General features: G+C 52.9%; 9 protein-coding genes across 9 annotated transcripts; 5 read left to right on the forward strand and 4 right to left on the reverse strand.

The window, feature by feature from the left end:
- Window position 1: 1 nt before the first annotated feature.
- Window positions 2–2,215, forward strand: C7974DRAFT_339238 (Sodium/hydrogen exchanger family-domain-containing protein). Its single transcript, XM_046139241.1, has 2 exons — window positions 2–415; window positions 467–2,215. Exons 1-2 carry the CDS (start codon window positions 154–156, stop codon window positions 1,933–1,935), a joined length of 1,731 nt encoding a protein of 576 aa, XP_045995563.1. The 5' UTR covers window positions 2–153; the 3' UTR covers window positions 1,936–2,215.
- Window positions 2,216–3,095: 880 nt separating this feature from the next.
- Window positions 3,096–6,186, forward strand: C7974DRAFT_217578 (serine/threonine-protein kinase-like protein CLA4). Its single transcript, XM_046137100.1, has 4 exons — window positions 3,096–3,251; window positions 3,343–5,338; window positions 5,390–5,489; window positions 5,542–6,186. The coding sequence occupies exons 2-4, from the start codon at window positions 3,344–3,346 to the stop codon at window positions 5,952–5,954; spliced, it is 2,508 nt and encodes an 835-aa protein (XP_045995564.1). The 5' UTR covers window positions 3,096–3,251; window position 3,343; the 3' UTR covers window positions 5,955–6,186.
- Window positions 6,187–6,564: 378 nt separating this feature from the next.
- C7974DRAFT_217537 (ubiquitin-conjugating enzyme/RWD-like protein) lies at window positions 6,565–7,663 on the reverse strand. Its single transcript, XM_046137099.1, has 3 exons — window positions 7,494–7,663; window positions 7,293–7,419; window positions 6,565–7,224 (listed from the first exon to the last, which is right to left on the reverse strand). Exons 1-3 carry the CDS (start codon window positions 7,566–7,568, stop codon window positions 6,752–6,754), a joined length of 675 nt encoding a protein of 224 aa, XP_045995565.1. The 5' UTR covers window positions 7,569–7,663; the 3' UTR covers window positions 6,565–6,751.
- Window positions 7,664–8,238: 575 nt separating this feature from the next.
- C7974DRAFT_397809 (uncharacterized protein) lies at window positions 8,239–9,065 on the reverse strand. The gene has a single exon (XM_046142243.1). It carries the CDS (start codon window positions 8,803–8,805, stop codon window positions 8,485–8,487), a length of 321 nt encoding a protein of 106 aa, XP_045995566.1. The 5' UTR covers window positions 8,806–9,065; the 3' UTR covers window positions 8,239–8,484.
- A 38-nt stretch (window positions 9,066–9,103) lies between these two features.
- C7974DRAFT_457163 (uncharacterized protein) lies at window positions 9,104–10,390 on the reverse strand (the record flags this gene model as incomplete). The annotated part of the gene is made up of 2 exons (XM_046146046.1): window positions 9,104–9,591; window positions 9,641–10,390. 2 exons carry the CDS (start codon window positions 10,388–10,390, stop codon window positions 9,421–9,423), a joined length of 921 nt encoding a protein of 306 aa, XP_045995567.1. The 3' UTR covers window positions 9,104–9,420.
- A 1,426-nt stretch (window positions 10,391–11,816) lies between these two features.
- Window positions 11,817–12,754, forward strand: C7974DRAFT_457167 (uncharacterized protein). Its single transcript, XM_046146047.1, has 2 exons — window positions 11,817–12,219; window positions 12,272–12,754. Exons 1-2 carry the CDS (start codon window positions 11,911–11,913, stop codon window positions 12,698–12,700), a joined length of 738 nt encoding a protein of 245 aa, XP_045995568.1. The 5' UTR covers window positions 11,817–11,910; the 3' UTR covers window positions 12,701–12,754.
- Window positions 12,755–13,697: 943 nt separating this feature from the next.
- On the forward strand, window positions 13,698–14,312 carry C7974DRAFT_397813 (uncharacterized protein). The gene is made up of 2 exons (XM_046142244.1): window positions 13,698–13,890; window positions 13,944–14,312. The coding sequence occupies exons 1-2, from the start codon at window positions 13,827–13,829 to the stop codon at window positions 14,186–14,188; spliced, it is 309 nt and encodes a 102-aa protein (XP_045995569.1). The 5' UTR covers window positions 13,698–13,826; the 3' UTR covers window positions 14,189–14,312.
- On the reverse strand, window positions 14,292–18,496 carry C7974DRAFT_397815 (filamentation protein-like protein). The gene is made up of 6 exons (XM_046142245.1): window positions 18,381–18,496; window positions 18,165–18,285; window positions 17,782–18,108; window positions 17,117–17,733; window positions 15,317–17,062; window positions 14,292–15,268 (listed from the first exon to the last, which is right to left on the reverse strand). Exons 1-6 carry the CDS (start codon window positions 18,384–18,386, stop codon window positions 14,750–14,752), a joined length of 3,336 nt encoding a protein of 1,111 aa, XP_045995570.1. The 5' UTR covers window positions 18,387–18,496; the 3' UTR covers window positions 14,292–14,749.
- Window positions 18,497–18,655: 159 nt separating this feature from the next.
- C7974DRAFT_315160 (rRNA processing/ribosome biogenesis-domain-containing protein) lies at window positions 18,656–21,013 on the forward strand (the record flags this gene model as incomplete). Its single annotated transcript, XM_046138499.1, has 1 exon — window positions 18,656–21,013. The coding sequence occupies one exon, from the start codon at window positions 18,656–18,658 to the stop codon at window positions 21,011–21,013; it is 2,358 nt and encodes a 785-aa protein (XP_045995571.1).
- Between the last annotated feature and the right edge of the window lie 26 nt (window positions 21,014–21,039).

The following is a 21,039-nucleotide window of genomic DNA, read 5'->3' on the forward strand; positions in this document are numbered from 1 at the left end:
TGCACGTTTAATTCGCGCGCAAAGTCCTGCGCACCCTCCTGCTTTTGATACACCGCTCGCACACAGAGCCGCCTGTCGCGTGTGGGGCGCATAAAGCTGCTCTTACCCGCATTGGTGCGTGGCTGTCTATTCGCCCTTGCTGCGTCACCTTCCATGGCTGCAGACGCGTCTGAGGTTGCCGCCTCGCTACCCTACCACGAGCCTGGCATTGAGACGCTCTTGATCCTGGTCTCTTTTCTCTTATTGCTCAATGTTGTCAATGCTGCACTCGATAGGCTCCTGTACTGCGGCTTGCTCGGTCAGGTCTTGATTGGAATAGCTTGGGGCACCCCAGGTGCCAAATGGCTGCCAACCGAAGTCGAAGAAGTGATTGTCCAGTTGGGATATCTTGGGCTCATTCTACTTGTGTATGAAGGTTTGTCAACGTCATCTTGTCTCCCGTAGAGTGGCAGCTAATAACGACCAGGGGGTCTGCATACTTCTTTCCAGTCGCTGAAAGCTAATTTGCTGCTCTCGTCTGGAGTTGCAATCACTGGCATTTGCGTCCCTATTGGACTCTCATACACACTCCAAGGCCTGCTTGACGCTACTCCATTACAAGCCTTTGCTGCCGGCGCTGCGCTATGTTCGACCAGCTTAGGGACGACATTCACTGTGCTAGGCTCTAGTGGCCTCTCCTCCTCTCGCCTCGGTGTTGTCCTCACTAGTGCAGCAATGATGGACGATGTTGTTGGGCTAGTCATGGTACAGGTCATCTCCAACCTCGGGGCTGCGAACTTCAACGCGGTTACTGTCCTTCGACCCGTGCTAGTCTCGATTGCTTTCGCTGTCGTTGTTCCTATTGCATGTTTGTTTATTGTCAAGCCGTGCACACTATGGCTCAACAGGCATCGGGAGTCTCACCCTGCTGCGCCGCTCAACCAACTGTTGTGTAAAAAGCACATTGCGTTCACGATCCACACAGTACTACTCGTCGCTCTCATCACTGGGGCGACTTATGCTGGGACGTCGAACCTTTTCGCTGCATACATTGCCGGCGCCAGCATCAGCTGGTGGGATTCTGAGGTACCCCATACTGACACAAGCCCTGGAGCTCAAGAGACGACAGAAGCAGTCGCCATTCCGAGCAACGAGCCTTCTGGAGCCACTGAGGGCTCTAGCAAAAATAAAGATGCGGACGCCTCCGGAGTGCTTGACGGCAGTGTCCATCCTACTCGAATAACGAATACTGTCAATGGGATGGACAACTCAAGTGGTGTGGCCATATATGAGCATTACTACCTTCAAGTCGTGTCAAAGATGCTACAGCCACTCTTCTTTGCATCAATCGGATTCTCCATTCCAATTACACGCATGTTTCGTGGAGCTATCGTCTGGCGGGGCATTGTCTACACAATTCTCATGGCATTTGCAAAAGTGGTATGTGGTTTGTGGCTCGTCAGGCTTACCATCGCCCCAACAAACACTGTCCGCCGCGTCGTTCATGGACTAAAACTTCCCGCCGTGCCTCATCTCTGGGGTAGGAGTAAGGTGCAGGCTACTCATACGACCGCCGAGCGGGCAACGACCGAAGCGGAAGCTGTCCCCTCTGCGACGGCATCCATTCACGAGCGACGAAGCTCACCAAACCCACCGAAGCCTCTGTCCATACACCCGCCGCTCATCCTTGCACTAGCAATGTGTGCTCGTGGCGAAATTGGCTTCCTGATATCTGGGGTAGCTGAATCGACCGGCGTTTTCTCGCCATCTGGAGTTACCTCAAGCGAGCCATCAGATATATTCCTCGTTGTGACTTGGGCAATAGTGCTTTGTACTAGCGTCGGCCCTCTTGGAGTCGGGTTGTCAGTGCGCAGGGTGAGAAAACTTCAAGCGCGAAAGGAACGAGAGCGAGAAGGCGCTGGGAGAGATGTCCTTGGAGTCTGGGGGGTAGAGTAGGCTATTTTGTCGACATGTCACGTTTCGAAAGAGGCTGCTTCTTCTCTCCGGGCATGAGCCATATATATACTTTTTCCACAGAAGCGATTGAGCCCGGTTTGTGTCAATATGGTGCTCATTGTATCTTTGCTGGCTGGCTTTGGCTACTGGTCTGCCGCAGTCAAAGTACTTCATTAAGTGACTTCAATCGGTTGACTCAGCGCTTTCATTCACGGTCATCGAGAAGAGAGATGACCGTCAAAGCCGAACGCCTCGCAATTTGGCACACATCAAGAAGTAGAAGGTGCAACTAAACGGAAGTTGAAACAAAATGTAACAGCGCTGTGCGAGTCGAAGGTCGCAGCGTGGGAGCACGAGCAAGCCCCGTTGTGAGACCAATGGCACGTGCAGCAGCAGGAACAACAGGCCCTGCATGTACTGTGTAAGGGATCTAAGGACAGTGACAGCTGTGTTCTCGAAGACGACGGTTGACATCATACTGTTTGCGTTGTCTATTCCTGGCCGAATCTCCGCTGCAGTGGAAAGCGTATGGCCAGGATAACCTTCCCTTGTGCACTGCGGGCGGCTCTGGAAGGTTTGCTGTGCGACCCTAGAAGCGTTTCAAAGGCACGCTTGGCTGAACACATTGCGGCCCTGAAACACTGACCCCATCATGTCGCGGGCGCGCTGCCGGCGCGGCGCTGCGATGCTCGCCGTGGACGCGCCGTAGGCGGTGGCCAGCACGCATCGATCTTGTCTTTTTTGCGCACGCTGTACACAGTCTTTGTCCAACAAGCTGCCAGCAGTACTGTGGCGACCGCACCCTGGTTCTTTGTGGGCGAGCACTTGAAAACGGCTTGTCGATTGGCCGGACGTGCCAGCATCGCCTTCCGCCGCTTTAGCGCTAACAGACGGGGCTCCACCGCGACTCCAACCACGTCGCTGCCGTGCAAAGACGCTCACCGCGCGCCCACGGCTCCTGATCACTTCCCTGCTTTCTGTCATATACCGATGAGGCGCTGAGCCTCGATTCCGGCGTGACACCAACCTTCACGCACCTCCCGTTCACTCTACGCCAACGCGTTCCACCGGCGCACTGCAGCCCGACGAACGTTACCTACCAGAACCACAGCAGCGCCGTTGCACCGAGCCTCCGCAGTCCCTCGCAACTTCCGACACCTAAAGCGGACATATCAGTGTGTTGTACTCTACAGCTGCCACACGCCCCGCCCGCCCGTTACTCCCCTGGTCGGTGCCGCTGAACCCCGCCATTCACCGCCGTTCGCTATTGTAGAGCTTCCACACCCCCTGTTGTTGACAGCGTGATCGTGTTTCAAGTAAGCAACCCCAGACTGTCTCGTTAACATCGAACGATGTTCATGCATCCGTTCTGTTCAGCGTCATTAGCCCCTGCTGACCTCCCTCGAGCATGTATTCGAATAACCAGTTCATGGATGCCCGACCGGCGCCCCGACCACCGACCGATCGTCCCCGCCTTGCCCTGACACCGAACACCAGCAGCACTCTGCCTGGCAACATGGCCGGTCTGAGCATGCAGTCGCCCGCTTATGGCCAGTCGTTGTCCCGCTCGCAGACGGAAAGGAGCGTCTCCTCGTCTTCCGTAGTCAAGGAGGGTATGGTCAAAGTGAAGGATGAGGGTCTATTCAAGTCATTCGTTTGGGCAGATCGGTGGCTGGTCTTGAAAGAATTTGAGCTGAACTTCTTCAAGAGTGCCAATGCATCCAAGGTGTCCAACACAATCCAGCTGCGAGACATTCTTGGCGTAGAACGGTCTGATACACAGCCGCTTTCGTTCGAAATCACACGGTCGCTCAACTCCAGCAAAGGCTCGTCACCTCCTCGCGACGGACCGACGAAAGTCATTACATGCAAAGTGGAAACAGACGATGATGTCTATTCCTGGATCGACAGCATCTACCAACGCTGCCCTAGCATGGGCGGCGTCAGCAACCCCACAAACTTCACGCACAGAGTCCACGTCGGCTTTGACCCTACAAGCGGCGCGTTTGTTGGTTTGCCAGTTGAATGGGAGAAGCTGCTGACAGCATCCGCATTGACAAAGGATGATTACGCAAAGAATCCTAAAGCTGTGCTCGAGGTACTTGAGTTCTACACCGAGAAGCTTGTCAAGCGATCCGAAGACCCCCAGCAGTACTCGAGCCTTACGCCCACCCCTGGTGTCAACACTGGATCAGAGAAGCAGCTTGGCTATGGTGGCGGAGGAAACTCGGTTGCGCCGCCTCGCCCTGCGCCGCCAGCTCAGTACCAGCGCAAGGACAGCTACAGCATGGGCTCACGCCAGGATACACCACCGTCAGGTGGATATGCAGCTCCGCTCCAAAACAGCGCCAACTCGGCCGACCGCTACGATCAAGAACGACGCAGACAGGAAGAACAAGTGCGAATGCAACGCGAGCGAGAGAGGGAAAGGCAAAGGCAAGAACAGGAGCGGCGAGACCGCGATGAGATGGCTGCGTACAATGCTTCAATACCTCAAAAGAAGCTTCCAATGGCTCAGCAAGAGATCGGTGGCGGCGGTTACGAAGATAGAGATGATAATGGGGCACGCTACAATCCCTCTCGCCCAGCTCCTTCGACGCCAGGCTCTCAAAGAGCCCCAGCAGCTCAAGCTCCCGGGTCGCTCCGCCAAATGGCAGCCCAGCGTCCTGCACCCCCTGCTCCAAAACAGCAGCAAAACGGCTCTGGCTACAGTCCTTCGAAAATTCCTACTTCACAGCAACGACCACCTATACAACCAAGTTCGAGCTACTCGGGATCGCAGAACCAGGTTCCCCAAGTTCGTGCTCAACCACAGCCACAGAAGCAGTACCAGGGTTCATCTGCAGCACCCAAGCCACTGAACGTGGCAAAGCCCACAGGAGCTCCAATGAACGATGCAGTCAAGAAAGCCGAAGCAGCGCTCACAAGCAAGCCGAAGGAAGAGACGCCACGCAAGGACGTTCGCATGTCGAGCATGTCTGAGACCGAAGTAATGGCCAAACTTCGCGAAGTCGTCTCAAAGGACAAGCCTCTTGAATCCTACAACAAGCAGAAGAAGATCGGTCAGGGTGCCAGTGGTTCAGTCTACGTGGCGCGCATCCGTGAAGGCGCAACCTCCGCCATGGCACGTCGCATTCTGCAAGAGAACGGACCACGCGCCCAGGTCGCCATCAAACAAATGGACCTGCGTAATCAACCTCGCAAGGAGCTGATTGTCAACGAAATCATCGTAATGAAGGACAGCAAGCATCCGAACATTGTCAACTTCCTTGACGCTTTCCTGCAAGAAGAGCAGTCAGAGCTCTGGGTAGTTATGGAGTTCATGGAGGGTGGTGCTTTGACCGATGTCATTGACAACAACCCAACCATCACCGAGGACCAGATCGCCACCATTTGCTTCGAGGTAGGGAAATTTCCACACGACAGAGACAAAGGTCGACTAACTTTGGCGTAGACTTGCAAGGGCTTGGAGCATCTGCACAACCAGAACATTATCCACCGAGACATCAAGAGTGACAATGTCCTACTCGATGGCCGTGGTAACGTCAAGATCAGTACGCTTGAAACACATTCACTTCTACTGTGCATATGCTAACCGTGCTCCAGCCGATTTCGGATTCTGCGCCAAGCTTACAGAACAACGATCCAAGCGTGCGACCATGGTGGGTACGCCGTACTGGATGGCACCCGAGGTCGTCAAGCAGAAGGAGTATGGCAACAAGGTTGATATCTGGTCGTTGGGTATCATGGCTATCGAAATGATTGAATCCGAGCCGCCCTACCTCAACGAAGAGCCCCTGAAAGCGCTCTACCTCATTGCCACAAATGGAACACCCCGCCTCAAGAAGCCAGACAAGCTTTCCAAGGAGCTCAAGGCCTTCCTGTCCGTCTGCCTATGCGTCGATGTCAAGAGCCGAGCAAGCGCATCTGAGCTCATGAGTCACGACTTTCTCAAGAGTGGATGCAGTCTCAACAGCCTGAGCCAGTTGCTAAACTTCAGGAAGAACGGCAGCCACTAAAGCGCCTACCAGAATCCGGAGAAGAGAGCACCCGGGGCAGCGCAACGTAATAATCTTTTCTGGGCCTTGCAAATCTTGATCGATACCCTTTCTATATCTTTTCGTCAATACTTGTGACCGGCAAGCATGCGCCTGCAGCGTACGGGCGAGCGAGCGCGCGGCGCGTGGTGGAACGCCGCGGGACCAGGCGGGCCAGTCCAGCCAGTGCGCGTGGTGCAGTGCCGGGTCGTTGGAGGTCACGGGTTTAAGCTTTCATGCAAAAGGACGATGACGAGGAACAAGACGAGTCGCGCGTTGGATAACGGCCGCCCATAGCCTCTTTTGCTGCCTCGAAAACGCTGTCCAGACTGCGCTCATAGTAGATATTGCAGTCAAGGTCACGATACATATTAGAGCATGACCTCATAACGATCTGGACATGCATCACGATAGCGGGTCAATCTATTACTGGAGTTTCGAGATTTTAATGAAAGCCCGCTTCCAGGTGGTGCATATCGTCAGCAATAGCACTACTCATGGTCGTTGCTTTGAATGGATATGTTGATTGATCGTGACTATGCCACAATATAAAAGTATGATGGGAGTATCTTCTAGATGCAATATCCTGAAAGCAGGAACCAGTGAGGCAAACCCATAGACGCCCCCAATGCAATGCAAAATGACGCCGTAGCCGAGACAGATACATGCCTGATTCTTCCCGAGCCCGTGAGACAATATGAGACCGAACGCCGCGCTATTGGACACCCTGAAACGAATAAACAAGAACGAACGAGATGAGAGCTCAGCTCCATAACGGCTCATTTGTCATCCTCGTCCTCGTCCTCGTCGCCCTCGAAGTCAGAGTCCATCTCCTCGTCGAAATCGCTCTCGCTGCCGCCAAAGCTCTCAACATCACTATCTTCCCAGCTCATCTCGAAGTCGCCCTCCTCCTCCTTGCGCTTCCAGGCCGTCTCGTGTGTGGGCATGACGAAGTCCGCCGGAATATCCGCCTTCGAGGCCTCGGTATCTTTCGTGACCATTGCTTTGTATTGCTCGGGCTGGTTGCGCAGCATAACGCCGGCGTCGACATTGGCGGGCGATGAAGTCTCGGCGTCGTCGAGGAGGGACAGGATGGAGAGGAGAACCGTCTCGGCGCGCTGCACGGGCGACCACCGCTCTGCGGCGAGCTCGCCCGACATTTCGTCGTCGCCAGGGGGGTGTAGGATCGATATGCAGAGACGGCCGTCGGGGTAGATGTTGGGGTGGTAGAGGGGTCGTGCGAACCGGAAGTCTGCGATGCTATTAGCCATATTTCCATGGTCCGCAAGTGCTGGTTCAGGGTCCAATGGGGTGACGTACCAGGCGGAGAATGAGGGTAATTGCGGGGAAAGGTCATTTTCGCTTTGAAATAGCCACCGTAGTAGAGGGAGTCGGGGTTGAGAACGATGAGAGCGACACTCCACTCAAAGACGTTGTCGTTCATCAACTGTAACACAGTCAGTCACAGCTCGTTGGCAGCCGCCACTCCATAATCGACATGGAGACTGACAGGCAACATACCTCGATATTAGTCCAGGTCTCCTTACTCAGAGCCTTGAACTCGTTCATAAGCACTCGCTGCGCAGCGTCCGCCATGATGTCTTCTCTCGCGGGGAGCTGAGTAACCGGGGCTCTAGTCTTGTGATGCAAGCAGGAAGGGTAGGGTGTCGGCGTAGATAGGTGGGGGGCAATGTAGCGGGCAGAAGTCCCAGAGGCCGGTGAAGAGGTGCGAGTGGGTGGTGAAGAAGAGGAAAGGAGTGGTTATGTGCAGTGAGAGTAGTGTGAAATGAGAGGCGTGGTCCACCCTACCATGACCAAGCACGCTCGCCGAAGTCAGGGTACACTCAGTGGTCTCGCCGGCCGAGCTACTCCTCGTGCATGCCTCACCGCCTGCCGTTTCCAATCGCCCCAACAAGCGCGGATGAATGAACCTGCCTTGCGTCGGCGCTTCCGCTACAGCCGTTGCCTCTTGTTCCGCCTGTTTCATGGATTTTTGCTCGGAATTGTTGCACCTTTTGTCTAAGCGATAGCCAAAGCTCGCCATTGTTCACTTACCGATCTCGGCACATGATGTCTGGTAAGCACCCTGGAGTACCATGTTCACGTCACCTGCGCTAAGGCACAATCCGGTGCTCACAATGATGATGAGAGTGACATCGTCCTCATGCATGACAATTCCGGCGCATCACGAACAGCCCATTTGAATGTTGCACCTGTCTTACTTGTGGAATCATGACATGCATACGGGTCACTTTTGAGCTTGAGAGTAAGGTCGTGTATAATGTCAAAATTGATATTGACGGATATGTCGTGTGAACTGTACATGCACCTATAATTCGGTATCAAACACCCATCCCCTTCAACGCCGTGTGCTGTGTGAGAAAGCAAAATCTCTAATTTCTCCAACTCGACCATGAACCACCAACATTGCAGCATCTATTATCGCCTCATATTCCCGATCAGAAGAGACATGCCGTGCGTGAATGCGTCAGACAAGACATCAGATATGCGATCAGGATAGGCTTATCGCGCCGCGACGGCTCTCGCGGAGGTGAAGGAAAGCCTGGAGTCCACAGAAGACGAAGAAACCCTGCGCCTCGTTAGAAATGATGGTTACAACATGACTTCGAGCTCCGCGTACAATGTAGATGAACACTGCGCCGAACACTGCGCCAGCAACAGCGCTGCCGTCCTCAGGATCCTCGTCCCCACCAAGCATCGTGTGACTACCCGATTTGAAGAGCGCTCCAATTGTGGACAGAATGACGATCGCGAAAACAGACAGGACGATGCATGTCCATGCATTCATGGCAGAAACGACGGGTTTGACCATGGTGGGCGGCTTTGAGCTCTGCGGCTATTCGGAGGCGGGAAGCTTTTCGACGGCGGCGCTTCGAGCGCAGAGGGTGAGTTGTAGATTGGAGAGAGCTGGGCCAACGAGGGAGTTCGAGGGCCACTAAGGTACTGTTTCGCAAGCGATGGAGATGGATGGTCGTTGGTGTTGATCGTGGAAGCCTGCCGTGCACCGCCGCCATGGTCGAGCTCAGAGTTCCGTCATCCGGCCTTGGCGTGTCGTTCGCGCTAGCAGCTCCACGCACGCCTCAGCCATCGACACTCGCTGAACTTCAATACATGGTATGATGACTTTGTGAGATTGACATTATCAAGTTATGCGATCGCATTGTAAGTTGAAGCTCGCCTATCGGCTCAGACTATACAATTCGAGTGAAGGCCATGACACTCTTCTCGATCACATATCAGCGTCGAATGCTTAGAGCGAAATAGTGTCCACTACCTTAACAGCCCCATGTTCAATGTGCAAAGTCTCTTGCGATACGAACTCTCTTAATATCCGAGTACCGTGCCCAATCTTTCCGAGCGACCGATCACTTCAGACAGCCATCCAAACAGTCATCTGGACACCGTGCTTGCTCAGCCGCATACGTGTTCAGTCAATCGTGGCCACACGAAGTTCCTTGTAGGTCAACCGGCCCTTGCCTTCTCCTGGAAAGGATGCCTGTAGCTGTTCGCCTTCACTGCGAAAGACTTCTCCAAACCCGTCCAGCGATGGCAAAACCCAATTCCTGCGGTCCTCGACAGCACGCCATGACTGTTCGAGCTATTGAACGGTAAGTCCAGTCCAAGGGGTTAGCATATCAAAGTCATACCTCTTCTTCCAGCCTGAGCTTTGCCTCCCATACGTTTGCGTCTTCTCCTTGTAGCTTCAAGAGTACTGGCGTCACGCAGGACGGTGCATCAAAACAAGTGACTTCTTCGCGGAACGTCCGTCGGTGCAGGAGACAAAGCGCTTCCTGTCCCTTTCGACGGCATCGCGAACAATGAGGGACTGTGCGAGAGCATGGTAAGTCGGCGAGGATACACTGCGTACATGACGTGATGCAGACAAAGCGAGGTTCGTCTGGGTCGATAAGTGACGCAGTCGTATTCTCTAGAGCGTCGAAGTTGTTCGAGCCACTGCTGACTTCGCTTGGCGGATCGTACGAGACAAGACTGTCCGCGTCATCGAAGGTGGTATCGAGAGGTTTTACGACAAGTGCAGTGCCGCATCGTTCTCTTTTATTTTCTAGGTCCCACGCCTGGTCATTCGCAGGAGCAATATCTGGAACATCGTCGCAGAACGGGTCCAACCCCTCCCGGTCGTGTGACAGAGCTGGAGGGTCGAAAAGAGAGTTACAAGAGAAGCTTGTGTTAGTAGGCGAGACTTCCTCGCAATGCAGAGGTGGAAGCTGTCGTCTTGAAGGTGTCAACGGATCGACAGTCACCCAGTCGCCCACCTCGCCCACGTCTTCGTCGTGCTCTTGCTGATCTGCAGTTTGAAGCCAGCTAAAGACCAGTCTTCGATCATCTGTGACGCGCATTTTCTGTTCGTTCGTTAAATCCACCTTCGAGCCGGCCATATTGTGATAGAGTCGAGTCTTGAATGGGTGAAAGAGTGACAGAAGATCCAACTTGGAGACGCAGCACACAAGGTCACCAGATCCTACCTAACTCACGGTGAAGGAGAGCACGCTAGGCGAGTACAAACGAAACCGTTAGCGCCTGTGCAGGACAAACGGCGATACGGTCGACAAGGAAATTGACCATAGTCAGAGTGCAGATGGCTTCGCTCCGTTGGGGAACGGTATGTGTACAACATTGTTGCTCGCATGCTCCCAAGTTTTAAGCTGACCAACTTTAATATACAACTTGTAGCCGTTATAATACTAAATGTCTACATACATTTAGGTTCTGCTTACATTGTAGGCTAAAAGTATTCTATAGAGTTTCGTGTATTTTTCCCTACGTTACTGTCGCGTAGTAGAGTATCTAGCTCTCATTTCGTGCAGATGGAGTATGTCGTACTCATCAAAAGAACTACCACATGCTGTAAGCTCCAAATTCCCACTGAAGCAGCTGCAACGCAAGAAACATTGGATTAATAACATCAACACTACGCTTCCTTATTGGTGCAGTTGCACTTAATTGGAGGCATCCACTTATGGTTCAGAAGCCTACTAGCTGTGCTGGAAAAGATTGTAAACCTTCAGACCTGCCAAGATGCAACCCGGATGTGCCTAAGTGCGGTATACATGCCTTGGTATCGCAAGATTCAAGCGATCAACTCCACTGTTACTGCTATAATCGTTACCCCAGCCCATTGATACATACACGCTTTCTGACACTCGCAACAGTGGATGAGCATTAACTAGTGAGACTCTATTCACGCTTTCTTTTGACGAACACTAGGATTCTGCCGGTCCTTTCCACTGCACATGGCACTAATACTAATCTCGAAACGGGTCCTCGATTGGTGTGTACATCCGAGGCGTATTCCATGCAGTCTTCCTCCACAACCAGCATGGCAACTTGCAACATTTTTCACAGGACCCTAGTTCCGGGATAATAGCGCAACTTTAGACAACCCTCCGCCTGTGAATTAGCGTTGCTAGGCCAATATCGACAACAACAAAACTCTGGAAGCCTGAACTAGTCGGCCTTGACGAGTGGCTATCACGGAGTCCAAACTAATCACAGGCAATCAACACCGGACACCAAAGTGGGGGCGACGAGAATATGGTACAAGTGGATGAATACAATGCTTGAGTTCAAGAGGGCAGCAGCTTTACGGGAGCACTCACCAGCATAACGATAAGAAGTACATGTTCTGTTTACGGAATACATCGATCCTGCGTCTCATCGTATCGAAGCACGAAGATAGATATTCGCTACCAGCCGACTGGATTCTACACGCCCACGAGGTGGATTGGGTTTATTGGAGGCGCAACAGCTCCTACAGACTTGGCAAGGCTGTCTTACCCTCAGGCGTCCCATAGGTATCGACGAGGCTGATTTATCAACATGATAACTAACAAACAGCATGAAGAATTTGTATAAATCTATACCACATGCTGCTTGTGTGAATAGTGCCAATTGAACGATGCAGATCTCTCTCCCCTCGTCGCGCCTTCGCGCCATTCTCAATGGCAGCACCTTGTTCGTATCCCTTGCACTTCTCGGGATCTCACCTGCTATGATGATCCTCTCAATGCGTGGCATGCATCGCATGGACAGTGCATGGCCAGAAGCCTATTACGAGTGGTTCCTTGGGCCACCCACGCACTCGGGCCACAAGCACTTGGTTCAACTCGTATACAACAACACAAATGAGCACATGATCCTCGCAGCAGGCATTGCTGGTGTATTTGCCGGAATTGTTAGCGTGGTCGGATTCTTTCTCGCTCAGAAGGTTTGTCCTTCACGACGTACCCTACATAACTCGCTCCTGACCCTCGCCGCAGACATTAAAACTCAACGCCCAGAACCACACAATCCGCCTACAAATCATCCCTGGCATTGTGTCGTTTATTGTCTCCTTGATCGCTTTCATCTACACCCAGATCATCTTCGATACCGAAAACAGCGGAAAATGCCGGTTTGCAGATGGCTACACGCCTAATAACGTCTTCGATTGCACGCGCGAGCAGGCGGCCGGCAGTATTGTTGTCTTTCTCACGAACGATCCCACGAGGTTGGCAGAGATTTACGAGACCCAGCGCAGTGTTCATGGTGATACACAGACCTCAAGGGCTCTACTGGTTCCACTGTTCGTTGCAAGCATACTCATGTGCGGGTTTACTGTTGGCAAGCTTCTGATTGAAAAGAAGGAGTACCGATATGTTGAGACCCCGGATGAGAGGGTCGAGAGGCTGCAGAGACAGGAAGAGTAGAAGGGAATGAAGAGATTGACGAAGGGTGGGTGGTGGATACGGCTGTGGTTGTAGGGTATTGGAAATGATATGAGCACAACTAGGATATTGGATCATTGATTTATGTTGGTTGATGGGATGTTGAGACTGGACGAATCACTGTTATGTAGAGCTAGGAAGCACGTAGATCAACGAATGAACGAAACTTAAACGAGCGTTTTGATTACAAGCCTATGCATTTTTAGTCTGACTATTCGAGTTGCGATGGGTAAAGATTGCCAGATGGGCTGCGGATAGCCCCGCTCCCACTCTTCCTCGCTCAACACATGAGAGCCACGTTGGCGGTTCTAATGTCAAAAAAATGTCATCTCGCACGCTCTAGGCTTCGATGACACAGCACTGATAGCCTATGGTTCATAGCTGTCTCACCGGCGCAGTGAGCACTTGGCGCAGATCAGTCTGCATCTTTTATGCATCATAACACTCCGCAATCGTAAGGAGAACAGGGTGCGGTATGGTTAATACGCCAGACTCTCGAGTTTAGAGGAAAACGGCGGATAGGCGATGTTCAAGCCGACCAACTTTAATATAGAACCTGTGGCTATCATACCACTTAGACTTGAAATTCAATTAAGCATGACCTATATTGTGGGTAACAAAAAACCTTATGGTGTCTTCGTACATTCTTTCTAAGATACTGGCGCATAGTAGACCAACTGCAGGCTCGCATCCTTGATCCATCGTTCATCCTGCAACGAGACACCCAAATACAGGAGTTCGATCTCAATCCGCGATGGCGCCAGATTATCGAACAACTGTATAACAGACATTGCCAAATCAGGTGTTAGGTACACTTTCCGTGTCCAGTGTCACAGTCCGGGGTAACACATCGAAGATCTGCACCCCTGTTTCCGCCCCCAAATGGCGGGTCAGCCTGCAGAAGCTTCCCTTACTGTATGACATCTTGGCAGCAAAACAAGATTTCGAGCGGATTGACGAGCGCTCACAGAATGCACAATGTGAAGCTCGATGACGCAAATGGGAGCAAACGATATATGTTCCGGCGACAAACTGATCTTACTGAGAGCCCAACGTTCATATCCATTCGAATTTCGAATTTCTCATAATCTACACCAGTAGTACGAACATGCTCTCCCGCACGCTTGCCGTCGCGTTTCTTCTGTTTAACGTAGCGAATGCATTGAGCATTGGTAAGTCTCATACTTATCGTGTTTAGTAAAGGTGTAACGTGATAAATCTACAGGTGAACGATCATATGTTCTTGTCCCTCGTGCTTACAGGAAACGTCAAAAACGCACGACAGCTTTCATCATCGCTTTCAGCCTCCTTGCCGCTGCTGTAGTGGCTTCCATGGTCTTCTGGTTAGTCCGGCGATACAGGAAAGGGGATATGGCGAGAAGCAGTTCGCCGGGTTCAAAAAGGCCTGTAGTCGCACAGGAAGGACCTAACAATCGTTGGTTTGGACAAGCGGGGCTGAGTGGGAAATGAGTAAAAAAGGCCTGTGGAGGGGAGCTACGCAGTACCAGTTCAACAATACCCTTCAAGCGATATATGTTTAATAAAAAAAATGACAAACTCCAGGCTTTGGCCTAAGAAATTGATTCAAGACGACTCACTTGTCATCTATGATGTTTTTCAAGCAAAGTCATAGTCACACGATTACGATACTATTACTGACGTGATTGTCTCTTGGTCGGGATATCACTGCCAGAGACAGAGTGGAGGTCGAAGCTCTGTAAGGTAGAGCGTTAGATGACGATAGCTTGTACTCATGTTCGGTTGAAGCCGATGTTTCAGAGGACACGAACGAGTACATACATTTGCATGGCTTCAGAAGTTGCATCTCCGTACAGGGCACAGTGCAGTTGGAGATTGTGAGCCATGCAAGAAGATTGAAAACACTGTTGGTGATTTCCATATTCAAGGTGTTTTACAACGTCGCCCTATATCATGTTGTTCATTGACACGACAGCAGCACGCTATCCAATCCCGAGCGCAGCTGCACTTGCAGTTCGATGCAACTTAGCCACTCTCCATTATACCCTGTTACTACAGCACGAAGCCACCGGAAGCAACATTGCTCCAGTTCCTTACAGGATGTGTGTCCTCGAGTTCTACACACCACCAGAGCACCTCCTTCGCCTTCTCGATCTGCCCGCTCTCCTCATACGCCCTTGCAAGTGCATACCATGCCTCTGAATAGTCCCAGCCAGCACCGAGCTTTGTCAGCGTAGACAGCAGCCCGAACGCACGGTCACGCGCAGCAAGACGGCTGAGTTCAGGTGGCGAGAGTTGGTTCTCAGCCGAAGGAATATGTGACATGAGATGGTATTTCTTCGGCTCCGACGACGGTGTCGTCGCAGACGGTGTCGGTGCTTGTGTTGGGAACAGAGAGATAATTTCTGTAGCTGTGGTGGGCTCCATGGGGATGGCCTGGCTGTAAATGTCGAGCAGAATGTCGGACAAGCCAACAATACCCTGCGGATGGTCTGGGAAGTGTAGAAGCGCGCGCTCAAAGTCTGCGCGCGCTTGATGTTTCAAAGATTGAGCTACAAGAAGCTCACCGCGCTAAAATGGTCAGTCGTGTACAGTCTCATTTGTTTCAAGTGGACCTACTGCAGTGTAGGCATCAGCCCACAGTTCTTCGACACTCTTCCCGCCTCCCCAACTCTTGTCAGCAAGCGCTTTAGCTGTCGAAAACTCTAGGGTTAGCTCGTTTTCGAACGTTTCTACAAGTTTCAATGCCTCTGCGACGGCTTCCTTGCCGTCCTCGAATGCTTGGGCATTGGTGTAGAGTTTAGAAGTGAAGATCCAAATTTCGACCAGCAACGAAACCTTCTGCCTTCGGTCCTGCAGCTTGGAGAAATAAGGGTCCGGAGGTATGTAGTTAACGTCTGGAAGTCGAGTATCTTGTCTAGGAGGCTGATGCTCGTGGTTTTGCGGGGGTGAATCATGGCTTAAGTTGTGAGCAACAGGCCGAAGAGGCGTCTTACTATTCTCGACAAAATTCCCGTGCGAGCTTTCTGATGACAAGGGTCGTGAAGCGTTGCTTCGGACTGGCGCTCCATTTGACGCATGCTCTGACAAGGACGGCACTTCTGCAGCTTGGCCATTGCCCGATTCATGTTTGTGGTGTGTCAAATGTGGGAGATGATGGTGATGGCCGTTTTCGGAGACCTGGATGGCGGGTGCCGATCCGGCTGCAGGTGTGTCTTTCTGAGATCGGACAGACCCACGGCCACGAAAGATGCTTCCCTTCGACCCACCACTGCTCTTCGGGGGTGCTATCACAGCTGGAACTTCTAGTTTTACTTTCTCTGCAGCCGGGGAGCCGAACAATCTCCCGTAGAGGGCCAGAAGCTCGTCACAGCCATCCACAGCAGCGACGGCGCCATCGGTGATTCCAATGAGCGCGAGCTGGGTCATTTTGATCTGTAAGATACCGGCCTTTTCGAAACTACCCATGCGGTCGACGATGCCAGATGGGCTTGCGTTGCGACCAGTAGCATCCTTCAGATGTTCACTGCGGAATGTTCCAGCGTCTGTCCCGAAAAGAACTGCTGGATCTCCGAATTGCGCGAAAGCTGCCTCGCAAGCCTTCTCTGCCGCAGTATGTTCAGAACGCGATGTCAGAAGCAAGGCGAGGAGGTGCCACAGGGGAATCAACTTTCGCTCACGACCAAAGTCAGTGGCTGATCCTCGCGAGAGGACACCGTCTGGGCTGTATGCAGCCTGTGTCTTTGTAGCTGAAGAGAGTGCGCGCTTTGCGACCTTGATTGCTCCAACTATGTCTCGTGTTTCGGCCAAAACGATGGCCAGAGCATACAACGCATCGACATTGTTCGAGTCTTCAAGAGCTGGCGAAAGAGACCTGCGCAGTAGCTGAATGGCTTTTGCTTGTATGCCGGCTCGCGCGTCTGCATCATATGTGAATTGCGCCCAATGTGCTTGGCTGACACCAATAGCACAGTACGCGACAGCTAATGCAGTAGGCTCGACCACCGGCTTCTTTGCTGGTACCTCATTGGCATTAGTGATTGGTTTAATGTCTTCGTAGTGGTTCAACCACTCTTCCAGGTTATGCCCAATCTTGATGGCTTTCTCAGCTTCTGTGCGACACCCGAATCGACACAACAATCGAATTGCTTCTGCTGACGTTCGGAGGACAGTACTATCATCATCAACATCCTCTTCTGCTGTGTCCTCTTGCTCCGCACGATCTTTGCCTCGTGTTACGATCTCGATATACGAGTCGTAAGCTTTGAATGCCAGATCGAACTCGGCTAAGGATGCGTGTACAATGAACAGGTAGCGTAAGATCTGTGTAGAGTGAAAGGTCTTGGTGGCAGCTCGATACAAAATCTGCAAAGGGGTTAGCATTGACCTTGAACATCACATTCGGCTGTCAAAACTCACGTCGATCACACTGCGCCCTACACCTTCTTTCCCACCCTCGCCCAGTTCACCGTCGGTCCAGGATGCGCCGCAAAGTACGCGCCAGTTGTGGATGACAGAGTCGACCCAAACTTCAACCTCGTGATTGCTCTCGCTGGCTTTAGGGAAGTGTGTTTCTTTGATCAGCAGATTCTCGTAGATAGTCTCTACACGCTTCAACTCGGCGCGCTGTTGTAGTCGTGCACTAGCTTGGTCGTGTGCAGGTTTTTCTGAGGTAGCATGTGCGGTTCCTGCGTCGTAGGGCAGATTGTTGCGTATGATGGTCGATAAGGTATCGTAGTACGCCTTCCAGGCCAGTCGACGTGACTTAGCGTGATCTGCAGTGTCTGACCCAGCAGCCTGCCCTGCATTATCCGAGAATTTAGCGAATGCACGGAACGTCTGCAGAGCCTCAGAAGGGCTGATCAGGCTGCTGCTGCCCTCACTTTGATCTGACAGCTGGCAGAGTCGACCGAGAAGGGACTCGGTCCACATTCTGAATTGTGCGGTTTCACCGTTTTGTGACGACAGCCATGGCAGGATGGAGGTGTACGTCTTCACAGCGTCAGCAGTGGCGCCTGTCTTCTCCTGGGATGAGCCTGCGGAAAGTCAGCGGTGACCCAGCCATGCGGTGTGAGGTGTTGTACCCTTCAGGAACGTGCCCTTGACCACAGATACTTTCGTCCAGCCAGTAAGTGACCCCGCTTGCCCAGAAAGTCTGGCAGCAACTGTGTCAAGGCTATCGGGAAGGCGCGATACAGCTTGTTCTGGCTCGTCTAGCACATAGTGTAGCCACCCCAGACAGACAGTGGCCTGGAAGCCTTCTTGAGATAGATCATCCTCTCCTTCGATTGCGCCGAGCAGTGTGGGTGCGGTCTGGGAAAGGCCAGAGGAGGCCGTCGAGGCTGCAGTCGAGGGTCGCTGGGTGGCATAGGCGGCTATCTGCGCTTCAGCGCGACCAGTGAGTGTGAGGCCTTGTTGCGCCGTTAGCCCTCATGAAGCCGACGTGGGTGGTAGCAGGGTTGCGGACATCGGCGGTGTGAGGCATGCTTCTCGACCTTCCTGCACAGCTCGGGAACGTCTTTCCATCGTCCGGCACAGCGAGCCTCGTCCAGTTGCTGGATGTAGCCCGCGGCCTTTGCGCTTTCGGTCTGCGCCGCTGTCAGCTACTGGCCATGCGGCAGATGACGTTGCTCTCGAGCTTCCAGGAACGTTGTTGTGTACGTGCAGACTGCGAAAGACCTACCACCATGATGTTAAAGATATGTGTGTCGCGCTAAAGGTGGTCGCGGGTGACCCAGTATCATGTTCGAGGAGTAATGCAATCTAACAAGAAGAGGGCCATGGCCGTACGCCTGTCACTGCGCGTCTGCACCGTTCCGCCCGCGTAGACCATTTGTTGGCATACCCCTGTCCGCTAGCGCCATGCACGGACCCACCCAACGCTGACATCTGAACTTTTTTTTGGACATGGACGCAGCGTTGCTGGAGCATAGATCGAAGACACAGAGCAGACGGAAAATGGCACCGTCAGCGACTGAATTGGCGACCCTCCGAGCGCTCAGCTTTCGCATTTCCTCTACCGCGACTGCGCAGCTCCCTCAGCATGTGCCTGCCATAGCTGCATCCTTGTCCAATTGCAGGACCATTCTGTCGTCAACTCAGACATCAAACGCCAAGACCTCCTCTGAGGCTTCTGTCGCAGTACACAAATACCGGACTCTTCTATCGACCCTGCTCCAGGACCGGACTGTGCAAGGGCGATGGTCAGCTATCGTCCTCATCAAAGCTACCATCGAAGTCGGCGGATGGGAGACTTTGCAGAAGGGCCTACCTTGGGTGCGTGGACTGCTGGGCATATTGGCCAAGCCCGATCCGCCAACCTCGAAGAAGCTCTGCATCATCACGCTGACCCGCATCTTCATGCTTACGCGGGAGTACCCAACCTTGATTCGTGAAATCACAACTCCCTCTTTACCAACTCTGGTGCAGTCCGGTCTGCAGATCGCTGGCTCGAACCCGTCAAGCAGTCTATTGCTCACCGTTCTTGAGTGTTTCTCTGAACTGCTTCCAAGACACCCAACCATCTTCCGCTCTTACCTCAAAACGCTCCGACCACTCCTATGCCGCCTGGTTGCACCGACTCCATCTACAGGACTATCAGAGGATCAGTCTCCCACCACTGTCACGACAGAGGTCTCGGACGCTGCACGTAGATTGCTCATTCAGCTGCCATGCTGTGCCCCGAAAGGTGCTTCTAGCGAGGAATGGGAGAATGCTCTGCGAACCACGATTGGTGGCGTGCATCGTGTTGCCGATAGGGTCTTCCGTGCGGTCCTTGAGGATTGGCAGTCTACCGTGCGAGAAGCGCCTACCAACGGCCACGCCTTGGACGGCGAAGTCCAGGATCTCAAAGACGACTATCTGTCTCTACCACCATGGTCTGGCGTCTTTGCGGGCAGCGAAAGACTTGTCGGCTTATTACAGCTTGTCAAGGAGTACCTCAACAGCCCAACCGCCAATCAGGTGACCTTCAGGGTCGGAGTTATCATGGACATGATTACCCGAATGCTGTCTCTTACGATTCCAGCGTCTGGGTCGAAGTCGTTCCAAAACACTGTGAGAATCAACAACCAAATCGGTAAAGAAGAACGGGAGAACCTTTGGCAAGTGCTGCCTGCCATCCATGTGGCCACCATTGAGCTGCTACTTGCTATGGCGGACCGGCTGCAGGCAAGCACGCTCGCCATCGACACTCTGGTTCTTGATCAGCTAGTTTGGGTCTTTGGTTCTGAGAAAGACAATGCGCAGGTCCGCACAGCCTGCTATTTGGCTATTGCGACTGTACTGGAGCGATCAGGCGTAAACTTGCCGAAGCCATCGATTGACTCGCTGATCCCTCTTATGCGCACTTGCTGTGGGGATCTGCTGCCATCGGAGATCAGTCCTAATGTGGTGAAGGATACCCCAGGCCAGGCCAAATCAAAGGGCAGCAGTCAGGCTCAGGGCACTGCAAATGCAGACTCCTTCCTCGGCTCGAGGACTGCCAGTGATCCTATTGCCAGCTATCCGGGCCTGAAAGACGCCGCATATAATTTGTTACCGATACTTCTGTCCGATATACGCGCTCAGTACTTCTCCGACTCGCTTAGGGCGCGTCTAGACCGTACCGCAGTACTTGTCCAGCACAAGGATGCTATGTTGGCAAGTGTGCTGAATCCGCCACCCAGCAAGAAGTTCGGCAAGCCAGCCGCCAGTATCCTGCCACTTATGGCGAGGTCTTTCCAAGGAGACAGAGACATCGAAGGCATGTTGCGGCCCCGACTGCCCGTCATCCGCCTCGGACGACAAGAGAATGACGACGATGAAGAGGCTGAGGAGGATGACGAAGTAGAGGACGAAGAAGACGAGCCGCTCGAGGATACACCTGCGGATGAGGGCTTTGTGGGTCAAGAGCTTGACTCGATGCTGAAGACTGCGGGAGAGACGGACGTTGCTGTTCGAGATACCACCATGAGAGATGCACCGCCTCTTATCGAAAATACCATCGTTGCGGCGGAAGAAAGCGCGCAGCTTGAGGCCCCGGGTAAGCGACCACATACCACCGACACTCCGCTTTCACCTGCCAAACGGGTCCGATTTGGCGAGACAGAGTACGCCGAAACGTCAAAGATGCCGCCAGCTGCCAATGTTGCTGTCACTTTGGTTAACGATACTGCGAGTGCGGAGGTGCCCGCGACATCTGACTTCACTGTCACCTCTACCGCCTCCGCGATACCAGACCTCCCAGCGCCAGGGGAAGGCGGTGATGACACCGACGATGACGATGACGTGGTACCGCTGGTATTCGGACAAGATACCGATGATGAGTCGGAGTAATCTGTGAGGAGTTCCTCGCTTGCGAA

The sequence above is a fragment of the Boeremia exigua genome, assembly GCF_020726555.1.
Source record: "Boeremia exigua strain MPI-SDFR-AT-0100 chromosome Unknown C7974scaffold_8, whole genome shotgun sequence".
NCBI classification, from domain to species: Eukaryota; Fungi; Ascomycota; class Dothideomycetes; order Pleosporales; family Didymellaceae; genus Boeremia; species Boeremia exigua.

Coding starts and splice junctions, on each gene's coding strand:
- C7974DRAFT_339238 (XM_046139241.1), top strand. CDS start 154: ATGGCTGCAGACGCGTCTGAGGTTGCCGCCTCGCTACCCTACCACGAG. Junction 416..466: donor CATTCTACTTGTGTATGAAG/GTTTGTCAACGT, acceptor AATAACGACCAG/GGGGTCTGCATACTTCTTTC.
- C7974DRAFT_217578 (XM_046137100.1), top strand. CDS start 3,344: ATGTATTCGAATAACCAGTTCATGGATGCCCGACCGGCGCCCCGACCA. Junction 5,339..5,389: donor TCGCCACCATTTGCTTCGAG/GTAGGGAAATTT, acceptor ACTTTGGCGTAG/ACTTGCAAGGGCTTGGAGCA. Junction 5,490..5,541: donor CCGTGGTAACGTCAAGATCA/GTACGCTTGAAA, acceptor ACCGTGCTCCAG/CCGATTTCGGATTCTGCGCC.
- C7974DRAFT_217537 (XM_046137099.1), bottom strand. CDS start 7,568: ATGGCGGACGCTGCGCAGCGAGTGCTTATGAACGAGTTCAAGGCTCTG. Junction 7,420..7,493: donor AGACCTGGACTAATATCGAG/GTATGTTGCCTG, acceptor ACTGTGTTACAG/TTGATGAACGACAACGTCTT. Junction 7,225..7,292: donor TTACCCTCATTCTCCGCCTG/GTACGTCACCCC, acceptor ATAGCATCGCAG/ACTTCCGGTTCGCACGACCC.
- C7974DRAFT_397809 (XM_046142243.1), bottom strand. CDS start 8,805: ATGGTCAAACCCGTCGTTTCTGCCATGAATGCATGGACATGCATCGTC.
- C7974DRAFT_457167 (XM_046146047.1), top strand. CDS start 11,911: ATGCAGATCTCTCTCCCCTCGTCGCGCCTTCGCGCCATTCTCAATGGC. Junction 12,220..12,271: donor GATTCTTTCTCGCTCAGAAG/GTTTGTCCTTCA, acceptor CCCTCGCCGCAG/ACATTAAAACTCAACGCCCA.
- C7974DRAFT_397813 (XM_046142244.1), top strand. CDS start 13,827: ATGCTCTCCCGCACGCTTGCCGTCGCGTTTCTTCTGTTTAACGTAGCG. Junction 13,891..13,943: donor AGCGAATGCATTGAGCATTG/GTAAGTCTCATA, acceptor ATAAATCTACAG/GTGAACGATCATATGTTCTT.
- C7974DRAFT_397815 (XM_046142245.1), bottom strand. Junction 18,109..18,164: donor GCATGCCTCACACCGCCGAT/GTCCGCAACCCT, acceptor CGGCGCAACAAG/GCCTCACACTCACTGGTCGC. Junction 17,734..17,781: donor CAAGGGCACGTTCCTGAAGG/GTACAACACCTC, acceptor GACTTTCCGCAG/GCTCATCCCAGGAGAAGACA.